This window comes from Nipponia nippon, unplaced genomic scaffold (assembly GCF_047370975.1).
Source record: "Nipponia nippon isolate SJK-2023a ecotype South Korea unplaced genomic scaffold, ASM4737097v1 scaffold_37, whole genome shotgun sequence".
Taxonomy (NCBI): domain Eukaryota; kingdom Metazoa; phylum Chordata; class Aves; order Pelecaniformes; family Threskiornithidae; genus Nipponia; species Nipponia nippon.
The window spans coordinates 1902506-1923533 of NW_028262355.1; the positions used below are offsets into that span (position 1 = coordinate 1902506).

At 46.0% G+C, this 21028-nt stretch overlaps 2 protein-coding genes across 19 annotated transcripts in view; one reads left to right on the forward strand and one right to left on the reverse strand.

The window, feature by feature from the left end:
- Positions 1–16405, reverse strand: part of TCF4 (transcription factor 4) — a 239753-nt gene extending 223348 nt beyond the window's left edge. For 7 of the 16 annotated variants that reach the window (XM_087772707.1, XM_087772710.1, XM_087772709.1 and 4 more), the window contains exons 1-3: positions 15054–15206; positions 14365–14456; positions 12543–12615 (exon numbers count right to left, since the gene is read on the reverse strand). In XM_087772707.1, the coding sequence (XP_087628833.1) occupies positions 12543–12615; positions 14365–14456; positions 15054–15084 (196 nt within the window). In that variant the 5' untranslated portion in view covers positions 15085–15206. The other 9 variants (XM_087772695.1, XM_087772699.1, XM_087772702.1 and 6 more) reach the window with 8 other exon arrangements.
- An 887-nt stretch (positions 16406–17292) lies between these two features.
- The window catches only part of LOC148053779 (uncharacterized), a 90568-nt gene continuing 86832 nt past the window's right edge, over positions 17293–21028 (forward strand). For all 3 annotated transcript variants that reach the window (XR_015707908.1, XM_087772809.1, XM_087772810.1), the window contains exon 1: positions 17293–19483. The gene's annotated coding sequence lies outside the window, so the exon portion shown is untranslated. The remainder of the gene's footprint in view (positions 19484–21028) is intronic.

Genomic DNA, 21028 nt, shown 5'->3' on the forward strand with positions numbered 1-21028 from the left:
CAACTTGATATTAAAAAGAATAAAGCTGCTTCTTTTATAATCCTGCACTTTCTATTTAAGCTCTTTCTATTTTGGATTAAGAAAATAACAACTCTCTGTGAGGCGCGGCATTAGGCATTGCCCTGTTTACAAACACATCACAATTTTGCCCAATGGCAGAGCCAGACAATGTTTTTTTTACACTTGAGAATATCTTACAAAACAGTTCGATACACATTTTTTAAAGTTTAAAATATCATACTTTCAGTATAATAAATCTCATCATCTCCTTGTAGTCAGATACGATGGGTTCAATGGCCACATAAAACACTCGGGCATTTACAGGCAGGGGGACTCCAGAAGCACAAAAATGCAAATAATAATCACCTTATCTCTTTTCTGGTTAAGTTTTGGCTTACAGTGTTTTCAGTTCCTTCCTCCATTCCTATTCCTTCACTTCCAAATTTTAAATAGGTAACTTCTTCTGCACCCTAAGCAAGAAAACATTGGAATTAAAGGGGACAATTTTGAGCCAAGGGCTTGAGTTACTGTATAGTCAGCTCCAGACGGCCGCACGGTCCAGCGGTGGTATTTTTCTGGAGAATCCTTATTTCTGGAAGGTGTTTCGCCGCTGCCCCACATCACGCTCGCGGTGCAACGGCAGAGTTCTCTACCCTGGATCTGCACTGCGAAAAGACTAAATCTTGCCCCACAGTGTTCAAATAATGAAGGTTTAATGAACTGCAGTGTTTTTCCTGTCCTACAGAGCTTGCATTCACAAGTCCGAGGAAAGAATAAAAACAACTCAGTAAAGGGGAAGAAACAGAGAAAATGAGATGACAAACATCTGGACGAGCTGGGACCCACGTAAAGGTAAGAAGTGACCATGCTGCTGAGCCAGTACTACTGAAATAACCTGGATTCAACTGAATTCTCAACAGAGGCTCAAAAAGAAGTAAAACGTGGGTCACTATACATATTTTTTTTTTTTTTTAATTTGACAATGTTCTTGTGCTTCAACTAAACTGGGTCTGTGGTTAAAAAGAAAAATTGGTAATTTACTGCCAATAATTTTACTGTTTAGGATTTAGGCCGCAGCCAGGGAACCAGCACTCCCCCGGAAAGGGGGCATCTCCCGACCAACGCAGACGCCGGAGAGCCTGTGCGCTGACGGAAGCTGTCCTGAGCTGCGTGTTTACTTTCTGATAATTGGTAATTTTGCCATGTTAACTTCCTAATTGGATATCAACACATTTTCAGTATCTGTTGTACGCTTCAGTCGCAGGCAGGGAGATGTGAAGAAACATCAGTATTTCACACTGACCAAACCGCTTAATCAAATCTTGACATGAGCATGAACCTGAAGCACTCTCACCACTATGTTGCCACTAGTGCCAATTAACCGCTTCAGTTTTAAAAGGCAGAGATAAAAGCAAAAAAAAAAAAATATGGAATATAGATGAGAAAATTAGGAGAGGGAAAAAGACAATGTCCATTAGTTAATGAGCTGGTTCATAAATTAAATGCTCTAATTTGTGGTGTTTACAAAATATCTAATTTTAGGAACATGAATTTTCCTCTGTTTATACAAGACGACACAGTATTTCCTAAGTAAGTAAATCTTTCCAAAGAGTATAAAATCAACAAAGTGATTAGACACAGAAAACAAAAGTTAAGCAATGCATTTGCTAACAACTCTGATCCTGCAGAATAAAGCATTATCTAGTCTCTAATCAGGACTTAACACATAATTTTTCCCGAAGGACTGTAACGGACAAAATACTGTTAAATAAAGTTGGCTTAGGAGAGCCCAGATTAGCACAAAGAACACAAGTGGGCCCGAACAATACGAGTTTAAGGCAAACCAAAACCAACTGCTCTGGCAACAGACAGCAACTAGTAGCTGACGCTAGTTAGTCACAGCACGGGAAGATCCATTTGTAAGCTCGGACCAGAAAAGCTGCATCACTGGTACAGGAGCAAAATGAAAGCGTGCCTGACAGGTTAGTCGCATCAGAAATCACAGAATATGCGATTTATTTATATTTATAACATCAGGAAAAAGTATTTTCCAAATCTTTGCTTCCATTTCTCCTTCAACCCTTTGCCACAAGCATTCAGATACTACTGAAAAAGCACCTTAGGTCTGAAAAATAAAATAACGTGTCAGCGTCAGATGAAGTCATACCACAGAATTTGGTACTGTTTCTCATGGAGAGGACATTCACAACCTTGGGTTGACTACACAGTTATTCATTGCAAAGGAGCAGATTTCAGAAAGGCTACGTAGAATGCTTCTCTAAATTCCAGGTAGATGCGATTTATGCTATAGGAAATGCTGTGTCAACGAGGTTTTGCAGTATCGTTAGGTCTTGAGAGTCCAAATCGTCCCCCCTGTGCACAACCCAAGCAAAACAGTTAATCCCAGAGAAGCAGGAGGGGCAAAGAGCCGGGATCCTCCCGCACACACGGCAGGGTGAGCAGCGGGGCGAACCTGGGATGTGCTGCGATGGTCTCACGGCTGCAAAACTTAATCAAGCTATTAGGCCACTTTCTTTCCTTTCAGGCGGTCTGATGGTGAATCTGCCTTATCACGAACGCAGCAGTCTCATCCCTGCCCTTCTCTCAAAATATCTGCAGCGTTTAAACAGTTACAAGGCCTAATGGACAGCAGTCAAGGATAAGGAGCATTTATTCCTAATGCAACGCACCTCGAGCGGCACGGCACTAAATATTTACGCTGCATTTCAGGATCAGCTGCTCTGTGTAGTCCCCATAATTAAGTATGCAGATCTATAAGGAGCTAAAAATAATTTAATAGTTATTTCTGCGTTATAACTGCACATGCAAGCTTCACTGCTGTCACTTCTCCCTTTCATGACAATCCCCTCAAAAATGAGGTAGCCTACGCCAGCAGAGATGGACCATGCCCACAGGTACTCCCAAATCATGTTAGCGCACGAAAGGTCGCCCAGCCAGCCTCGTGGTACTGGAATTACAGAGCCAGACTATGTCACAGCCGCATCCCCGCACGTCTTTGCTTCTAAAAAAAAAAAAAAAAAACACTGGAGAAACTCTCTTTTGTGTCGTTTCATTAGCCACCGATATTTCTGCCTCGCCTCGGTCAGATCTGGCAGTCACCGCACAGAGGATCTGCGCCCAGGGAACAGCATCAGACCTTCATAAAGAGACAGGCAAGAGAAGAGTCGCAGGGAGGAGCGCTGCACATCGCATTAAGAGTTTGGGGAATTTATTTGGGTTTGCTCTATTTGCAGAACAGCTTGCTTCCAGGCTGAAAGTTTATATGCCAGCCTTCGGCCCGGTTCAGATGCTCAAAGGCAAGGCACCAACTTCTCAGAAAGGTCTGTAATGGAAATGCTGACAGACCCTTAAGTCTAGTGGCACTGGCAGGTGCTCCCACAATACAAGGACATAATTCAATCACGCTTTTGGCTGACGTCACGAAGCACAAAACAACTCAAATGCTTTATGAACAGTACCAGAACCCCTGAGATTCAATTACAGTCTTGATATTCGATCAGGAGTCATACTTAGCTGTTTTTAATATAACAAAACATTGGTACCAGTTATTTATCAAATAGGTCGATCGTATTTAAATGTACAGTCAGAGGAAAAAGTGCACCGTGCCATGTTAACCTGACAATCCCAAATCTTCAGGAACAAGACAGGCTTTTACTCAAGAAAAAAAGCACCAGGAGAGAGTCTAATTTTCATATACTACAGAACAAAAAGAACTGAATCCCTGTTTTCTTAGGGATTACACACATGCCTGAGAATTAATTCAGCGATTTCAATTTTTTTTCTATTTTTGGACCCCTAAAATTATCCTGGCGGAGGTACTGATCGCTGCATAGTGAATGTAATATGCAATAGGTTTTTTGTTTTCTTTGGTTTTGTTTTTTTTTTTTTAAATAAACTTTGCTGGAACCCACAGAAATAGCCCATGGGCCTGAAAGGATCTGCTGTAACAGCAAGAACCTGAACGTAAAATCTCCTGTTCGGCACTCTTAGGAATGAAGCACCATCCAAGGAAGAACCCCTTCTGCACCAGGCCTGAGAAGATGGCCTGCTGCGGCTGGCCGTACAGACGGACGACGAAGCAGGGTGCCGCAGACACAGGCACACACGACGAAGCAGGGTGCCAAGGGCGGCAGTGGCAATGGGAAGTGCGTTAGAGGGCAGGAAGGGACGGAGCTGCTGGGAAGGCTGCCGGCAGCGTGCCGGCTCGCAGGCAGCGGATGACAGCCTGCCATTGCTCACAGAGCCCCAAGCAAGAGCGACTTCACCTCTCCCGGCAGCCGGAGAGCGCGAGAGCCTCGGCTCCTCTGCCCCTGCACAACACGGGCGCCCGCGCCAGGGCCGTCAGCGTCCCCTTCTGCGGCAGCGACTTAGGCACTGATGCAGATTTCGAGCAAATCCCTGAACGAAGGAGATGAAGCCCAGGTGGCAGGCCCACCGAAAGCCAGCTGAGAACGTGAGCGGGCTTTCGGCGAGGAGAGGACCAAGCGGCTACCAAACACGCAAGTGCAGCGCCCGGCATCTCTCCCCGGTACCCCGCTGAGACAGCGGAGCAGAAGGCACCGCCAAGTGCCAGATACATCATCTTAACCTCGGAAGCCTTTTCACCAGGTGAAAAGAAAATCATTATATTCAACAAATCAAGTCTTGGGGGATTAGACAAATTCCACAAGAGTACTCTGCAAATACAGCAGCGCGTGTGAGGCGTTGTTTCCAAAATAGATCAATACCCAGCACAGACAACAATAGACTGCAGCTACGTACTGTCATTACTACCAATAGTAGTCTTGAAAGACATCGTTAAACGGTGACTGTCACAATAGCTCTCACGCGAACAATGCTGTTGCTGCACCTTCGCAGGAAATACTTTCTCACTGCTCTGAAATCCACCACGATAAACCCATTTTTAAATACACCTGGTTGTTTGATATGCAGATCAACTGCACTAGTGTTTACCTTGGCAGAAAGAGTAAATATGCCAACCTTTCTCAACATTTTTCCTATTTCTGGAAGTTTGCTAAGAAAAGAAATTACACAACAGCCTTTGAAAGCATTAGAAAAATTATCTACGAATTTGGTCACTGCCACCCCTCCGCTCTGCCAAGAAGCACTAGGCAGAAAGCTTTCCCTGCCAACAGGTTAAAGAAGAAAATTTAGCAGGCTAGTGTTACAAGACCATGGATTTGTGCCCAGGCACAAACCCCAAAGTCGCAGGTTTGAAAACCTTTGAACGGCACAAATGGCAAGAGGCAGATTGTGGCATTTGGGCTAGATCCCGCGAGGCACACGATACCTCCCGGATGACAAAAAAAAAAAGCGGAGGCCCCTCAACATCTCATGGCCTCAGACTGACGGGCAGCATCGGCTGCATGAAGGCAGATGAGGACATTTGGTTGTGACTTTTACTTAGCGGTTAATAGTACAGAATAAATAACACCAAATTAAATTATTCAGGGGACTCGTTTTAACTGTTGTTATTCCTCCTGTCTTCCGAGGTGCAAGAGGAACTCCACGGACTATCTGCAGACACTGGCAGATGGTACATACTATTACATGTATATTAATTTTATATGCCCACATCTTCAGCAAGACATGTAAAACATTCCCAGGCTATGCCGGCTCTTCTCTCTGATGACCACGCAGTGAGCTTACTTGAACTAGAAATTTGTCCGAGCAATGACAGCGTGATCTGGCTGGGGGGATGCGTCTCGCCTAGCCCTCGACAGCCAGAACGCAGCGAGCTACGCGGCGGCAAATCGCTGGGTCCTTTGGTAGAGAATTGGCATCACCAGAACATGATTCACAGCGCTGATCTGAAACGCCTTGGGGCAGCCTCTCCTCTGCCAGCTATGAGGAGCGCTAGGAGATGTAGGCACCTGACTTTCGTAAGGCTGCATTTCATAAGCTCCAAAACAACAGGCTGCCTCCGATTCAGGACATAAAAAAAAAAAAAATAATTTCCACTTCTTGAAATGTAATTTCTATCCCTTTTTAGTTCTACTTTCATTATGCCCACCGCCCCTGTATCATTTATCTGGGAAAATTTTGGTAAAAGATCTTTAAACCATTACAAACACATACCCTGTTCCTTATTAAACAATTGCAGATCTGTTATCTTGGCTTATGGGAACTGATCTAAATAACATCGTGATATCAAACACTGAAAACCACAGGCCTGGGGCCACCGGGGCTCTACTCTTTTTCTGGGCCTTGCAAAGACACAAATTTCCAGCTACAAAATGTAGTTTACCATTAGAAGTAAATGTTTGATCTGTAAAGCTTACAAAATGACTTTGTTTATCATAGCAGATAAAAAAAAAAAAAGGAATAATTTTAAACTCAAAACAAAACTGTTTATATGACAGCTTTTAGTGCTCCATGATTCTGTGCATTTAAGAGAGATTCAAGCAATTAACAGCATAAACTTTCATTACATAGTTCTATTATATATGTTTATGTGACTTAGTTGTTCATCTGTTATTTAAGTGATTTCCTCATTACAATAGTATGGTAAAGATATTTGCTGATCTTGTCAAAAAACGTCAAGCAGTTCATTTGCAACATTCCTGGGATCCAAAAGCATGTGCTTAAATCCTTTTACTTACTAGGTAAGTAAAATATCAAAGCAATTCCAAAATTCAGTACTGGTTTAAATCATTGGGGGAGATAAATAAATTAAATCACACGTTCTTGCTGCAGTAGCCAAAAAAATAAGCGTAAAGTGGTAAAAGATTAAAATTTGTATGAGCTGGTGTCCATGAGATGCACAGGCTGACAATTATTTGTGCCTATTTAATGTTTCTTGGGAATTTAGTCAATGGAGGCTGCGTTTGCCTATGACAAAAATCGGTATGAATTTGGGAGTGGCACGAGTACAAATTTAATGGGAAGAAGCCAAATTGTACCTCACGTGCTCCCAAATGCCTTTTTTCCCTGCATCCCTTACTGAACACGTTAGACAAGCTTTACACTCCTACTTAATTCCAAGTAAGACCCAAGTTCACTGGTTTAACAGATACACTTTGTTCACAGATACCTCGTATCCACCGAATCATCTAAAACGTTATTTCTGTTACTGCTAAATTTGGCAATGGCAGGCACAAACGTCTCCTCCAAGTGACATTTGGCTGGATCTGGCCCCCAAGCACTTCAGTCTCTCAGACAACTAATGTGTATGTTTTTGAATTATTAAATATATTCAGGAGTCTTGACAAGGTAGACACGCAATGATTATGACAAGAAGTATTTAAAAAAAAAAAAAAAAAAGCTACAGTATCCAACAGGCATGACTGAACTGTTTCAGATACAATTCGCTTACATCAGATCCAATGCACCCTTTTTGCAGAGCATTTGTTTAGACCCTCTTCCATGTAATAAGGCTGGTTTTCTTCCGACATCAGAAATCAAGGGGATTCGAGTCTTTTTTTTTTTGTCCCTTTTTTTCTTTTTTTTTCCTGTCTTTTTTTTTTTTTAATTACCAAGACAGGACCTTAGCTTCCAGATTTAAATATACGTGTGTGATTGTAGGTGGCTGTGTCTCTGGAACGTCCTCTGCAGGATACGCTCAGTTTGCCACTGCGAGCAAGAGACAAACTCAGAAGTAACCTCTCTTCTTTGTAACTAAATATTTAGCTCCTCCAAGTATGCACTCCGGTGTCTCAGGCCAATTCAAATACCATAGCGTGGGTCTTTTTCTGCCCCCACAGTACTCTCTTTAATAGGACTCGGAGGGGAGGAGGATCGAACGCTTCGCAAGTAAACATAGCTGGAAGGATGGGAGGTAACTAGCATTCTTCTTCTTCTTAATCATAATTACGAAACATCAGGGATGAAAAATATGGAAGCAGTTGCCTTTGTGTATCTAAACTAAAGCCTCAAGTATTTTTCAACAGGCGAAACGAGAGGAGCATCCCACAGCGCAGCCACGAGCTAGCAGCAGCAGAGCCGGAGCGGGCGAGGGGCCGGAGGGTCTGGGGCTCGGAGGTGCCGTGCCCTGCGCACCAGCGCGCCGGAGACCTGGAATGGCGCCTGGCAAACGAGGGAACGTGGTGCAACACGCAAGCAAAGCCAACACCCAAATTCAATCATCATTTTCTGTGTTTTCTGACATATACCATTACGAATGTGGACTACCCCTCAGAGCCACCTATGGAATTGCAGTAGCTAGGTACCTACTACGCTTCTTTTCCTTCAGGATTAAAAGTACTCTTCTGATCCATATGCTTAAAATTTCTCACGTACGGGTTGGGTTTTTTTTCTTTTGAGTGGCAATTCTGCATTATAACCCCCCAAATAAATCACTTTCTTCCAAAATCCTCCCTGGTAAAGGGTGTGCTCTTCCCCAGCACTCACACGCATTATTCCTACTGACACTTAGCGGGACCCGCGCACGCATCCCGAGGTGTGCCCAACCTGAGCAGCTACCAAAACGTTTCCAAGATAAAGACTGTATTTAATTCAGTTTTTCTGATGATCCACCCATAATAGCAAAATTATGCACCTTTCCCAGAAGGCCAGGCTCCAAAAATGAACTGTACTTAAAAAACTGTATTTGCTTATAATTCACTCACAGGCACATCCAAAGTAAAAAAAAGAAAAAAAAAAAGACTTCAAAACCAAGCTGAATTCGTGATTCCTTAGTTAAAGATGTATTAATTTGTAATCGCTGTTATTCTAATGTAGGACAAGCCCTGATCAAACTAATGGCAAAATTAAAAGTCTTTAAATCCTTTAAACTGACTTTGCTTTATTCAGTGATGTCTGCGCTAGCAAAGATTTTAGATTTTTTTTTTGTGCAATAGGAATGGCCAATCATAAGAATTCAGTTATTCCACTGCTACTCACACCCACACAATATTCAAACATATACATAGTGGGCAATCTATAACAGATGCTTGAAAACTTAGGTAAAATTAAATACTTAAAATAGAAGAAGCAGAAATTGAACATAATCAGGAAGATGTGGGCTTTGATTAACAGTTCGAAAACCGAAATATGCCAAATGTGACAGACCTAGCAAATTCTTGAGCACCACAATTGCTGAAAAGCTGCTTCAAAATCCATTCCCAAAATCGAGCACCAGCAATCATCATCTTCCCCTTATTTTGCCATGGTTCGCACCCAGATGATGACAAATGCTTTTACTGCGGAAGCTAAGGTAAACTAGTCAGAAAATCTTAGAAGATCTGGGAAAATTAATTTTATTTTGGCAACTGTCCTAAAAAAAAAGGGGGGGGGGGGGAAGGAGGAAGAAAAAGAAAAAAGAAAAACCCTGCTTCGTTCTAATGGATGTGTATTGTTCAATTTAAGTAACAGGTATTAAATCACTTTACAAATACAATATAAATTTGAGGTAACTCCAGGGGAGTTTTCTTAAAAATAATTTCAGTCTTCACCAATTCTCCCTGTTAAGGTCAGAGTCTCTAAACCAGCATGGCTGAATTGTTTTAGTGCTCTCTGCTGAACACCTGCAAACATCAAACAAAAACTCCTGGTCCTTTACTGGGTTGACAAAAGCCTTTCATGTGAAAAATGCTCCATGGGAATGTCACGGCTGTGGCTCAGGTTACATTCCTTTCTCCCTTGCAGCCCTCACCATTTCTTAACATGGTAAGAAGCCATGTTTGTGAAATTAAAGATTAAAAGGAAATGTGGCTTTACTTTATTTTCATTCACACATTACAAATCACAATAGAGCATCATATATTAGATGAGTAAAAAGCTGTTAAGATGACTTTAAGCATGAAATATTACCACACTTCCTAAAGTACAGTTAGTTTCACTTCACTGCTTGGGATTACTTTTCTTTGGGGTCTTTTTTTTTTTTCCCCCCCCCTCTCCTTTTTTTCCCTCCCCCCCATAAGAGAAGTTTCAGGTTAATGCAGAGGAACGACATCTGTGGTTCCCCATCTCAGTAAATATAATTTTTAACACAGGACCATTAAGAGAAGGTCAGCTCAAACTTCAGAAGGGCATCTGTCCAGGAGGAAGAACAGGCTGCATTCGGATCGCTAAAATTCCGTATGATCAATATGCATAATTAGAATAATAAACTGTGTTCACATGTTATTAATGGAGCTACCTTTAATCCTTCTGTATAGTTACAGAAAACATCTCTCGAAGCAGTCGTCTGGGCGCTATCGTATCAAATCTGAATTTCTCAAGTCCTGGCTCATTCCAACACCGCACACCAAATATTCGGAAGAAGCAAGACTCTGGCACAGAGCTAGCTGGCCAGCAAGAGCACAGGGAAACAATAGCCACGCTTCTCCTTCACGCAACTGCATCTTCAGGCCACACACCCACCCTCTCACCGAGCACCAGCGAGGGGCAAGTCACCCATGCCTCCGTTCGGGCAACTTTTCTCAAATCACTGATCACTCGCTACAAAACTCCCCGTCTAATAACCAAGCCACAGATATTTATATAGGAAATTCAACATGATTTTCCCTTAGAAGAGCGTACCCTGTGCTGCATGCCATCGTGCAAACGAGCTACCAACATACAGTATACATTCCTTTATCAAGCAGGGTACTTCATCCTCCACCATCAGAGACCGGTGTATTCAGGCATTTACGTGTTCTTACAGTGTGGGAGAGTTCAGGTGTTATTTTAAATGGTCTGTGTCTTAATATTACTACCTTACTTCAGCTCATTAAATCATTTGTATGTCTAAAATGATGCGTCAAAGTTACTTTAATGCTTTCAGATTCAGAGACAGTAAAATACAATATAACCCCTCGATTTCACTCACTGTTCAGATTTGCTGTCCTGTGGTATTTCTGATCAAAATGACTTCATAGATGAGGTTTACGATGCATTTATTAAATATAACTATCTAGTCAATTGCTGTTAGACCAAGTGTTAGTTGCTGCATTGACTGGTATATAAGCATGACAAATTGATTTGTCTGGCACAAACACTCTTCGCTTCTCTCCAGTGAAAACAAATATCGTGAATATTATGTATTCGGTTAAATCAGTTATTAAAATTATGTAATTCGGAAAATGACAAAAAATAGGATTAAAATCTTTAGCCTGTGAGATACAAGGCAAATCATGCTTGGAAAGTTATTCAAGCCTAACAGTAAAATTCTCCAAGTCACTATATTCATAATACAACCAAATTTGTCAAGCTAAAACAAAAACGTTATTATTTTGAAAGTCTGACTAGAATAACATTCACAAAATGAGTGCCTAATAATTGTAGGCGGCATTTGATCCAGTACCTTAAAAATGTGTATTACAGACTACCTTCAAAGTAGGAAGTCCTTCTTTGGAAATAGAAAGTTAATTGACGTACTAGTGCATCTAATAAAAATGGCTATACTGAATACACAGAAGAGGTTCCTTTAATTGAGTACGAACTGCAAATACCAGGCATGAAACCATATGCAATGACGTGTTTATATCTAGATATCCACTGGCAGTTTGCAGTGAAGACTTGTCCAAATTTACCATCTGATTTAGAACAGTGCTCCGCGTATAACAATACTACGTACAGTGTGTTGGTATGTGTAATTGCCTGTGCTTTTAAAACACTGCAACTCTCTACCCGGAGATGTGTTTGTGTCCTGTCCAAAACACCACATCCGCAAGGCAGGGAACCCTCTTAAACGAACTTCACAGAAGAGTAAGGAAATTTCAAATGCGTAAGTATCTTTGCTAGTCTTACTTCTAATTTGTCAGGCATATAAAAGCCTCTATATAAAACTTTAGTTGCCAGACAATTACTGTACACATGTGTTCTGCCGCAACGAGCTCTGATATTTCTTTTGTCATCAAACAGGACTCCTGCCTTTATGGAATGCAGAAGTTGCCCCTACAGTACTACTACAGCCACATAAACAAACATACAAACAAACAAATCCTCCAGTTAAATTTCAGGGACTCTTCAAAAGCAGTCAAATATTTAGAAAGAAAATGCCCTAATTTGCACCAGGAAAAGAAACCAGCCTGAAGATTTTAATTCACCGAAAAATATTCCATCAGCAAACAGGGATCTCTAATACTAAAGAGTTCTTTTCCTGGAAGAGGTTGGTGTTTATACTCGGATACTTGCTTATTTATTTATTTGTTTTATTTAAGCAGCCTTCAATTCTTATTCACAAAATTAATTCTCACGCAAGATGTTTTGATTATCATTTCTGACATACAAAAGATAGCATCTGAAATTGTCCATAAAAATCTCCCATGTTCAATCTAAAAAAGAAAAAGATTTAAACTAGCTCCCCTTGAACAATTATACAGATGAGAAGTTTAAGGGGTTTTTTTAAAAAAATCATAAATGTATGGAAATACTGTGAAAATGTCCCAGTCTTGGGGAAATTAATAATAATAACAACAACAACAATAATAACAACAACAACAACAATAATAATAATAGCCAGCGCTTAGGAATAATTCCGCTCAAATATGAATGAAGCTGCTCCCCAGAAGAGATTAACACAACCACAACAAAGGTAATGCCTATGGATAAATAACTAACAACATTTTAACTACATACAAAACAAAAATTTTACATACTTGAGCCAGTAAAATGTCCACTTGCCAAGGAAGTTGGTCCATTTTTCCCACTGCTCACAGGAGGTGAAAACATCTAAAAAAAAAAACAAAGAGGCATTACTACTGGAAAACAAGAGATTCCCGAGTCCACTGTTAGTCAAAAGTTCCTTCCACGTTCGCTGTGAACTACGTTAATAGTTGGTCTACCACGAAACATCATCCCCCACAGACCTGAAAACGAGTCAATATTTCTTACAGCCCCCACCAGCCCCTCACCACCATCATCACGTTTTTATTAGGCTCATTAGCTCCCCAAACAATATGCGCTTCCCGAAGAGTTTGAGCAATCCCAGTCCCCAGCAGCGTTATCCAGGCTGGGAAGCGGGGCTCGCTCCCCTCTCCAACTCTCACGCTGACAAAGGCGAAAAAAGTTTTTTTTGTTGAAACCTTGGCCATAAATGTAGCAATGTCCATTTCCATCCCGCTTTAGGATTTGCCTGTCATATGTGAACCCAAATAATAATAATGCAAAGTGCCACCTGCCCTAAATTCTCATTTCGTCTCTAACACGAGAGCAATTTGAAGCAAGGCTCTCTCCCTCTCCCCCTCTCTCTCCCTCTCTCTTGCTCCCTCTCTCTCTCCCTAGCATTTATTTCGACCCTAATTGGTTTCTCTCTTCTTCGACGTGTCTAGTGGATAATACGCACCTTCCCTGAGTCAGAGCCTGCAAAAAGCGAAGGAACAAATGGAAAAAGTGCAACAAGCAAAGAGGGGGCTGCAAAGCTGCCTCAGGCTACGTTTCCTGGCCAAACTTCCCCAAGCCATTCCTCCAAAGCAAAGTCTGGAGCAGCAGCAGCAGCAGCAGCAGCAGCAGCAGCACCAGCCTGAAGCAGCCTCATTTACACGGGGGTGGGGGGGGGGTGGGGGTCAGGTTTTTGCGGGGTGTCGCTGGTCTTTAGGAACATACATGCATCTCACAGCAAACTGCTTCTCCCCCTAAATAAATAAATAACTGGATAGATAGATAGATAGATAGATAGATAGTCCTGACATATTGGGGGGAAGGGAGGGGATGGGGAGAGGAAGGAAGGGGCTGGAGGGGGAGGGGGAGCCTGACAAAACTAGACAAGTGCACACGTCCGGATTAACGTTTGGCCTCCAAACCAGCCCGGCCAGGAGCCGCCCAGAGAGACAAAAAGTACTTTTTTTTTTTTTTTTTTAAATAATAAAAAAAAAAAGCACCATCTAGCTGGGGGGGCTTCGGAAAAGATTGGAGCAGTTTTAATGACAGCAGAAGCCATATGAGATTTCAGTGAAAACTTTAAACTGAGACAGTCATGGATTTCTTTGCACCTTCCATGTGCCAAAAAATGAAACAAGGGAAGAACTGAAAATAGAATATAAGCAACTAATTAGCAATTAATTAGTTCATGTGCCAACAACGCTATAAAACGTAAAGCACAATAAAAGTGCTAGATATTGTTATTAACTAATGATGAGAAATGTTCGTTTTTAGGGGCGTCTCTTTTTGCATGAATTATTTTAGACATCCAAGACATTCAAATAAGCTGTGAACACGATTGCATCTCCCATCACATACAATAAGAAATAATAAAAAGACTCTAATTTTTGTTTCTCTTTTTTTTTTTTTTTAAGCAAAAAGATATTTACCATGGTTCTAGCTGCTGATTAAAAATTGCCCAATGTACTTAGATCACAGTTTTGTTTTGGTTTTGTTGGTTTGGTTTTTTGGTTTGGTTTTTTTTTTTTTTTTTTTAGTTTAACAGATCAGCTAGAAGATATTTTTTTACAGCTGTTGTTAATTTCCACCGTTGTTTCTTACCGCACTGAAATCCAGTAAATCACTCAGTTCTTTGTCCGTCCCTAAGGCAGCCATTCGCTGTTGGTGATGCATTTTAGCAAAATCACACAAACCTAGAAACATGGAAATAACCGCAATCAGAAACCCAGTCCCGAGCCTTGCAGGAAACACAATCGGATTTTTCAGGGGGGTGGGGGTCGGGGGTGGGTAGTTGAGAAGAAGGGAGGGAAAAAAAAGATGGAGGGGCAGCAAAAACAACAACAACAAAAAAAAGCGATATTGTATTTCCAAAGAGGCGATCGAAACCCGGTAACATCCACTCTAAACCCAAATCCGGAGGAGAAAAAAAAAGAAAAAGCCTCGCTCCCGGAGCATCATTTATGCAACAGGAGGTTCAGCGAGGAATGAATGAGGATCCCAGAGAAGAAACTACAGCCATCCGCTCCCAACTTTTTCCCTTCTCCTTCTTCCACGCAAAGTAGCGTTTAGAGGCAGAAACGGCAAATAGCGATAACAGCAATGGGAAGAAGGAGGAAAAAAAAAAAAAAAAAAAAGAGAGAGAGAGATGCAAAGTCGCAGGCTACGGAGGCGCCGGTGCGGAGGGACGCGGGGCGGGGGTGGCAGGGCCGGGAGGGAAGCAGCGAGCAGCCTTTGACAATTAGCCCCAATTTCTAATTTGCGGAGAGGAGGGGGGGGGTAATAACAACAACCCGGGAGCGGCTCGGGCCTGTGCGGAGTCATCGGCTCCCTCCGAGCGCCGGGGGAGGGGAAGGGGAAGGGAAGCGAGGGAAGGGGCGCGGGGAGGGAAGGGGCGCGGAGCAGCGCGGAGCCCAGCGCGGCGGCCGCCCCGCCGCAGCACCCGCCGAGCAGCGCCGCTCCCCACCCCGCCGCCGCCGCGCTGCCGGCCCGGCCCGGCCCGGCACGCCCGCCCCCCCGCCGGCTCCCGGCCCCGCGCCCGCCCGCGCACCGCCCCGCCGCGGCCTGCCGCCGCCCGCGGAGCCCCGCGGAGCGCCGCGGAGGAGCGCGGGGCCGGGCGCGGCGCCGGCCGCCTACCCGCAGATCAGAGCATGGAGCTGCAGCGCCCGGCCCGCCGCCGACTCCCGCCCGCGCCGCACTTTTGCAGGGATTATACTTTAAATTTCCCCAGCTCGCGCACATACACATGGCAAAGCGAGTTTATACGAGGCTGCAAATACACGTGATGCGCAGACTTTGCCAAGAGGAACAATATTTTTTCCCCTTGTATTCTCCAGTCCATTTTTTTTTTTTTTTTATTCTGCTTTGTTTTGGTTTGTTTGTGATCCCCCCCCCCCCCCCGCTCCCCCTGCCTACAGCTAAATTTCAAACCCGAGGTTTTCGATTTACGGAGAGCGTTGCTGCAAACTTTGCAAAATCAGCCCTTTGATTCGCTTTACGCTCAAGTTTCTGGGGACGATGCCAGCGGCCCCCTCCCCCCTCGGCATGTTATACTTTTATTTTACATTTTGCTATTGCAGGCCCGACACACTCCACAAAAACTAGTTCGCCTTCATTTTCCGGTAGGAAATAAAGCACCGAGTTATCACGCTTAGCGTTTGCACCTTGGTGTGTATCTCACACGTGTAGTTACACCGTGTAGCTAGAATGTATATTTATACACACGAGCAGTTATGTGTGCACACACGCGGTGTACTTTCTATTTGCATTTACACATCGAATAACTTGCACCTCTTTTCAAATAACGCATCGGGATCGACAATTTTAAAAAGAAAAAAAAAAAAAAACACAGACAAGTTACTCTAACAGCAAATTGTAACTTTACCTTAAATGGCCACAAATATGTTCACAATATTCCAAGGGGGGAAAAATAGGAACAAAAAATAAAAAAAAAAAAAAAAAAAGAAGAGAGGAATCTTCTGCCAAAGTGCTTTATTATCTCACACGTGTGTGACCCTCCAAAACCACGAAAAAGTACTGTAAGTGTCAGTCCTGCTCCGGGGTACTCCACAGCTTTACAGGCACCCTACACCTGGCTTTGTTGGGATTTGGGGTTCCCGACCACCAAACGCCCGCCACCAGCTCCCCCACCCAGACAGCCGAGACGCCAGCCAGCCAAAAAAAAAAAAAAAAAAAAAAAAAAAAAAAAAAAGGCAAAAAGAAAGGGAAAAAAAAAAAAAAAAGAAGGTCCGACAACTTTTCCCTCTATTGTTTTTACAAACACATGGTGACTGACAAACTGCGAGCGCCGTGGCGGCTCGGGGACTTTCCCCTCTGTCCTTCCTTAAAAAAAAAAAAAAGGCAAAACCCCCAGAGCGAGCGCGGAGCCGCCCGTCCCAAACTTGTTCCAAGTTTACAGCGCTCTCCTCCTCCTCCTCCTCACCACCACGGCCTCCCCCGCGGAGACGCGGATAATAGCATCTTTCCCTGGAAGACACATCGCCAGCCGCTCACATCCGGGCAATGCCCGCCGCCTTATAAGCGCCGCCGCCGCCGCCGCCGCCGCCGCTCGCAGACAATGACGAGGAGGGAGGGAGGGAAGGCGGGAGGCGGGCGGGCGGGACGGACGACCAAGATGGAGGGTCCCGCCGCCCCCCCCCCGGCCGCCGCGCCGCCCCGCAGCCCTCCGGACCGGCGGAAGAGCGCGGGAGCGGCCGGGGCGTGAGGCGGCCGGGCGGGCACCGCGGCGGGCCCCCCTCCGCCCGGCCCGGCCCGGGGCGGGGGGGGGCGGCGTTCCCGCCGGCCTCCTGCGGAGGAACCCGGGGCGGGGAGGCTTGCGGATCGCTGCCGCCGTCCGCGCCGCGGGATGCTGGGGGGGGGGGTGGGGGGGGTGGCTGTGATTCATTTTTAAATATAATGGGAGCGGAGCGCGTAATCGCGATGGTGCGCGAGCGGGTCCTGGAGATTGAAATGCAGAAGCGAAGGGGAGAGGGCAGAGGGAGCAAAAGGAAACGGGGAGCGGGAAGGACCGAAGGAAGGCGGCTGTGCAGGTGGGGGGACAGACAGGATGGTCGGACAGACGGCAGGACCCAGGCCCGGAAGGGATTAGGAGAAATAACAAGCGGGGTGCTGCCGGCCGGGGCGGGAGAGCTCTGCACCCCGTTTCCTTCCCGCCACAGCTTGCTCAAGGGGGGCGAGAGACTCTGTCACGAACAAGGGGCTTTCTTGCACCCACGTTACTCCGCTGGGCCTAGAGACGAACGTGTAAACCTAAAAGCAGTAGTAGAAAAGTCAAGGTGCCGTAAATTTAAACCTTTTGGAGCCAGAGGGTGCGAAGGCACCCACGCGGTGCTGCGGGACCGGGAGCAGGGCTGGGGAGGGCCGGTACCGTGGGGAAAGCACGGTGCTGCTGCGTGGCAGAGGCTGCCGTCCCGGGGGCCTGCCCAAGGGATACCCCACATGCATACACCCCCCTATAAAACTTCGAACTTTCTAGATCCCAGGCCCTATTTTCACTGATCTATGTCTTCCCCCCAGTCCTCTCCTGGACTGGAAAGTGTCCTCTTTTCCACAATGCACCGTGCACATGCTGCACTATGCTCGGAGATACTCTGGGACAGAGACACGTGGTTATTTGTACCCCGCAGTGAAATGGTGAGAGAAAAGCAGAAAAGACTTAAAAAGATAAAGGCCTTTCCAAAGGGCAGACATACCACATAATACAAAAATGCCTGATCGCTCCTAACTGTGAAAACGCCACCAGGTCAGCGCTGGTCCCCCCTCAGCAGCGCTCCAGAAGCTGGCCTGCCGCTGGCCGCCAGGATATCAACATGGAGTGTGTCCCCCCAGTGATGTGAACAGGGCCATCTTCCAGCATGGCCGGAAAGCCAAATGAGAAACATGGCCGCCTGTGAGGGGGGTGCCCCTGCCAACATGGAGGTTCTCCCGTGGCTGTGTTACACAGGTGTGGGGATACCTGGTCTGAAGGAGGGGTGGCCTCCCTCCGCAGCTGGAGGCTGGGTTTGTTCCTGGAGTCAGAACTGCCGATACCCCGCTCCAATGGACTGCTGCCTCGGGAGCACCCAAAGCCACCAGCACCCCCATTTCTCACACAAAGTAATGGTTCAGAGAGAGCACTCACCTGCTCATCGCACTTCCAGCCGAGCCGCCGGCCCCTGTGGAAGCCAAGCTGGAGTCCCAAACAGCATCCCTAATGCCGCCTTCTGTTCTCAGTGGGTACTGAAGACAGCATCAAGTTTGGTGCCTCAAAGGACGACTCCATCACATGTTGCATACGGGTCAAGGAGGCCTTTCTCTGTACTTCTTCTTTGAGCACGAGTTGCCGCCATTTTGCCTGTGCCACAGGCTACCGAGCACCCGTTTCCGAATGGCTTTGCAAAGCTGTCGTGCATCCTGCCCGTAGGGAAGAAGGGCATAGATGTCCTCCCAGGCGGAGGTGGCACCCGCTGCCACGAGGGCCCCATCTTCTGCCCTGGCCGTGACGTTTGGAAGAAGGGACCTGTTCACAAGCCCTGGCATGTGGTGTGAGAGTATGTAAGATGGGTGATGCTGCGTGGGACATTGCGTATTCACAGAGCTGCAATGGTCTCCACAGGTGTAAGTCATCCAGATGGTCCAGGCGCACTAGAAGACTTTCGGTGCCAGAAGAAATCCAAGGCAAGGATAATGCAGGCAGTCAGGATTTTGGCCTCAGAGGGACAGTGTACGCAGCCAATATTAGTGCTTTTAGCATATCGGCTTCAATTTGTCTTCAACAACCACCTCGATGGCCAGAGTACCGAGTTCCGTGAGATTCTGAGGCCGGAACTGTTCCTGAACAAAACCGTTGACAGCCACTGGGACCTGGCTGCGCGTTTCGTCGCGCTCCCTGCTGTAGATGTTACTTTGAACGCCTTGTAGATGAAGAGTAGATGTGGGAAGGCAGCAACAGCAGCGTGCCCCATGAGGGAAGGCAAGCTGGGAGCCGTGGGCAGCCACAGGCGGGGCGCAGTCCCGTGGCCCCGATGCAGATGGCGGCACAAAGTCCCTCAGCCGCGATGCAGATGATGGCGCGCAGTCCCGTGACCCCAATGAAGATGGCGGCACAAAGTCCCTCAGCCGCGATGCAGATGATGGCGCGCAGGCCCCTGGCCCCAGGCGGGTGGGCAGAGCAGGGTGGTGACAGCCACAGCTCCACCACCAGCGCAGCTCTCCCCAGACAAAGGTCAGTATTGAGCGAGGCCTGAGGCCGCCCGGGAAGTCTTGCGAGGGCCTGGGCGCTGTGAGGGACGGGGCACCCCCCTCCCCTGCTGCACCCGCAGAAGGTCTGGGCCAAAATGGAGCTCCTGGCTCTTCTCAGGGCGTGCGGGGCCTGCGCTCCCCGTCCCACAGCCCGCCCGCGGGGGACGTGCCCAGGCCCCTGGCTGGGAGCCCCGGGGTGCCGTCCCCCAAAGGGACGCAGGCAGCTTTCAGAGGGTGAAAGGCTGCAAAGGCCCCAGGAGCGGAGCGGCCCTGCCTGATGGCAACGCAAAAGGACGCAGTGCCCTCGTCCCCGGCCGGCAGGGTCTGGGGCACGGCCAGGGATGCAGAATCAGGGGAGAGGGGAGATTTTGGTGGCGTGGGCTCCTCGTTTGCTGTACCCCAGAGCTGGGTGTCAGGGGACTCGGCAGGCTGGTAGGGCTCAAAGCACAGCCATTTCCCTCTATTATTGAAGTTTATTTGTCTGTGAGTTATTATTCCCTTGGCACCAGCAGTGGTCTTAGCGCTATACGTGGTACAAAGAAAAGACAGGGCCGGTGCCAAATGGCTTATTGTTTAAAATGCGGATTTGGATTTTTTCCTCAAAGTGAATCAACAGAGAAAACCGGAGGAAAAAAAGTAGTATGAGCCCACAGAGGAGAGACAAGGCTTTATTTAATTATTTAACCCAGTAATGCATCCAGGATTTCCAGATACCACTGAAGAAATGAAGCATTAGTAGATATTAGACTGGGAAAAATAGGGCCTCGCGCATCCTGGTTTGGACGACGTTCGTTCTCCCCGTAGGGAAGGGAAGAGGAGAGCGGGGGCCGCTGATGCTCCGATGGCGGGCCTTTATGGGTGGGGGGCTCACAGGCCCCCCGCAAGACAGTTGCCCCCCGAGGATCGGGGAATCTCAGAAGCCATGGGCCTGCACGGTGTGCAGGGCTGTCCCAGCCCCGTTTCCTAATTTCTAAACGCTGCATTGGTATCATTTCTGCCTGTTGTGCTTAGCTACGTCAGTGCAGCGCATACCTTGTTTAAGCTTACTACATTTCCTGGCCTGCTGCTGCTCTTCATCATGATTATACCGGGCGTGTCATTTCAGTGTTTCAGAAGAAAGAAATTGTTAATGTAATAATTAGGGATGTAAATTACACCTGATTTGTGCCTGGCCTGTTCGGATATCAACCATGTTTTAGTTCTGGATTAATCAAGTCATAATTAAATCCGTTTTTAATATTAGCAATAACTGAAGCATTGGTGGTATTAAAGTAATATAAAAATGCACTACTTTCAGGGAAAATAGAGGTAAATATAATTATTCACTTCACAACAGTGAAATATTAATAAACCACAAAATGTAAATTTACGGTGACACGTAAGACTTCACACATAGTAACACAAGTGAAGCTAGTTTCTGTAGCAAGACCTTGTCTTTCTGGAGTACACTAGGTTGGCAGACTGAAAATTAATGCAGAAGCTACAGTTAATAATGGGCTATGGGGTTTTGGTTTTAAATTACATAGGA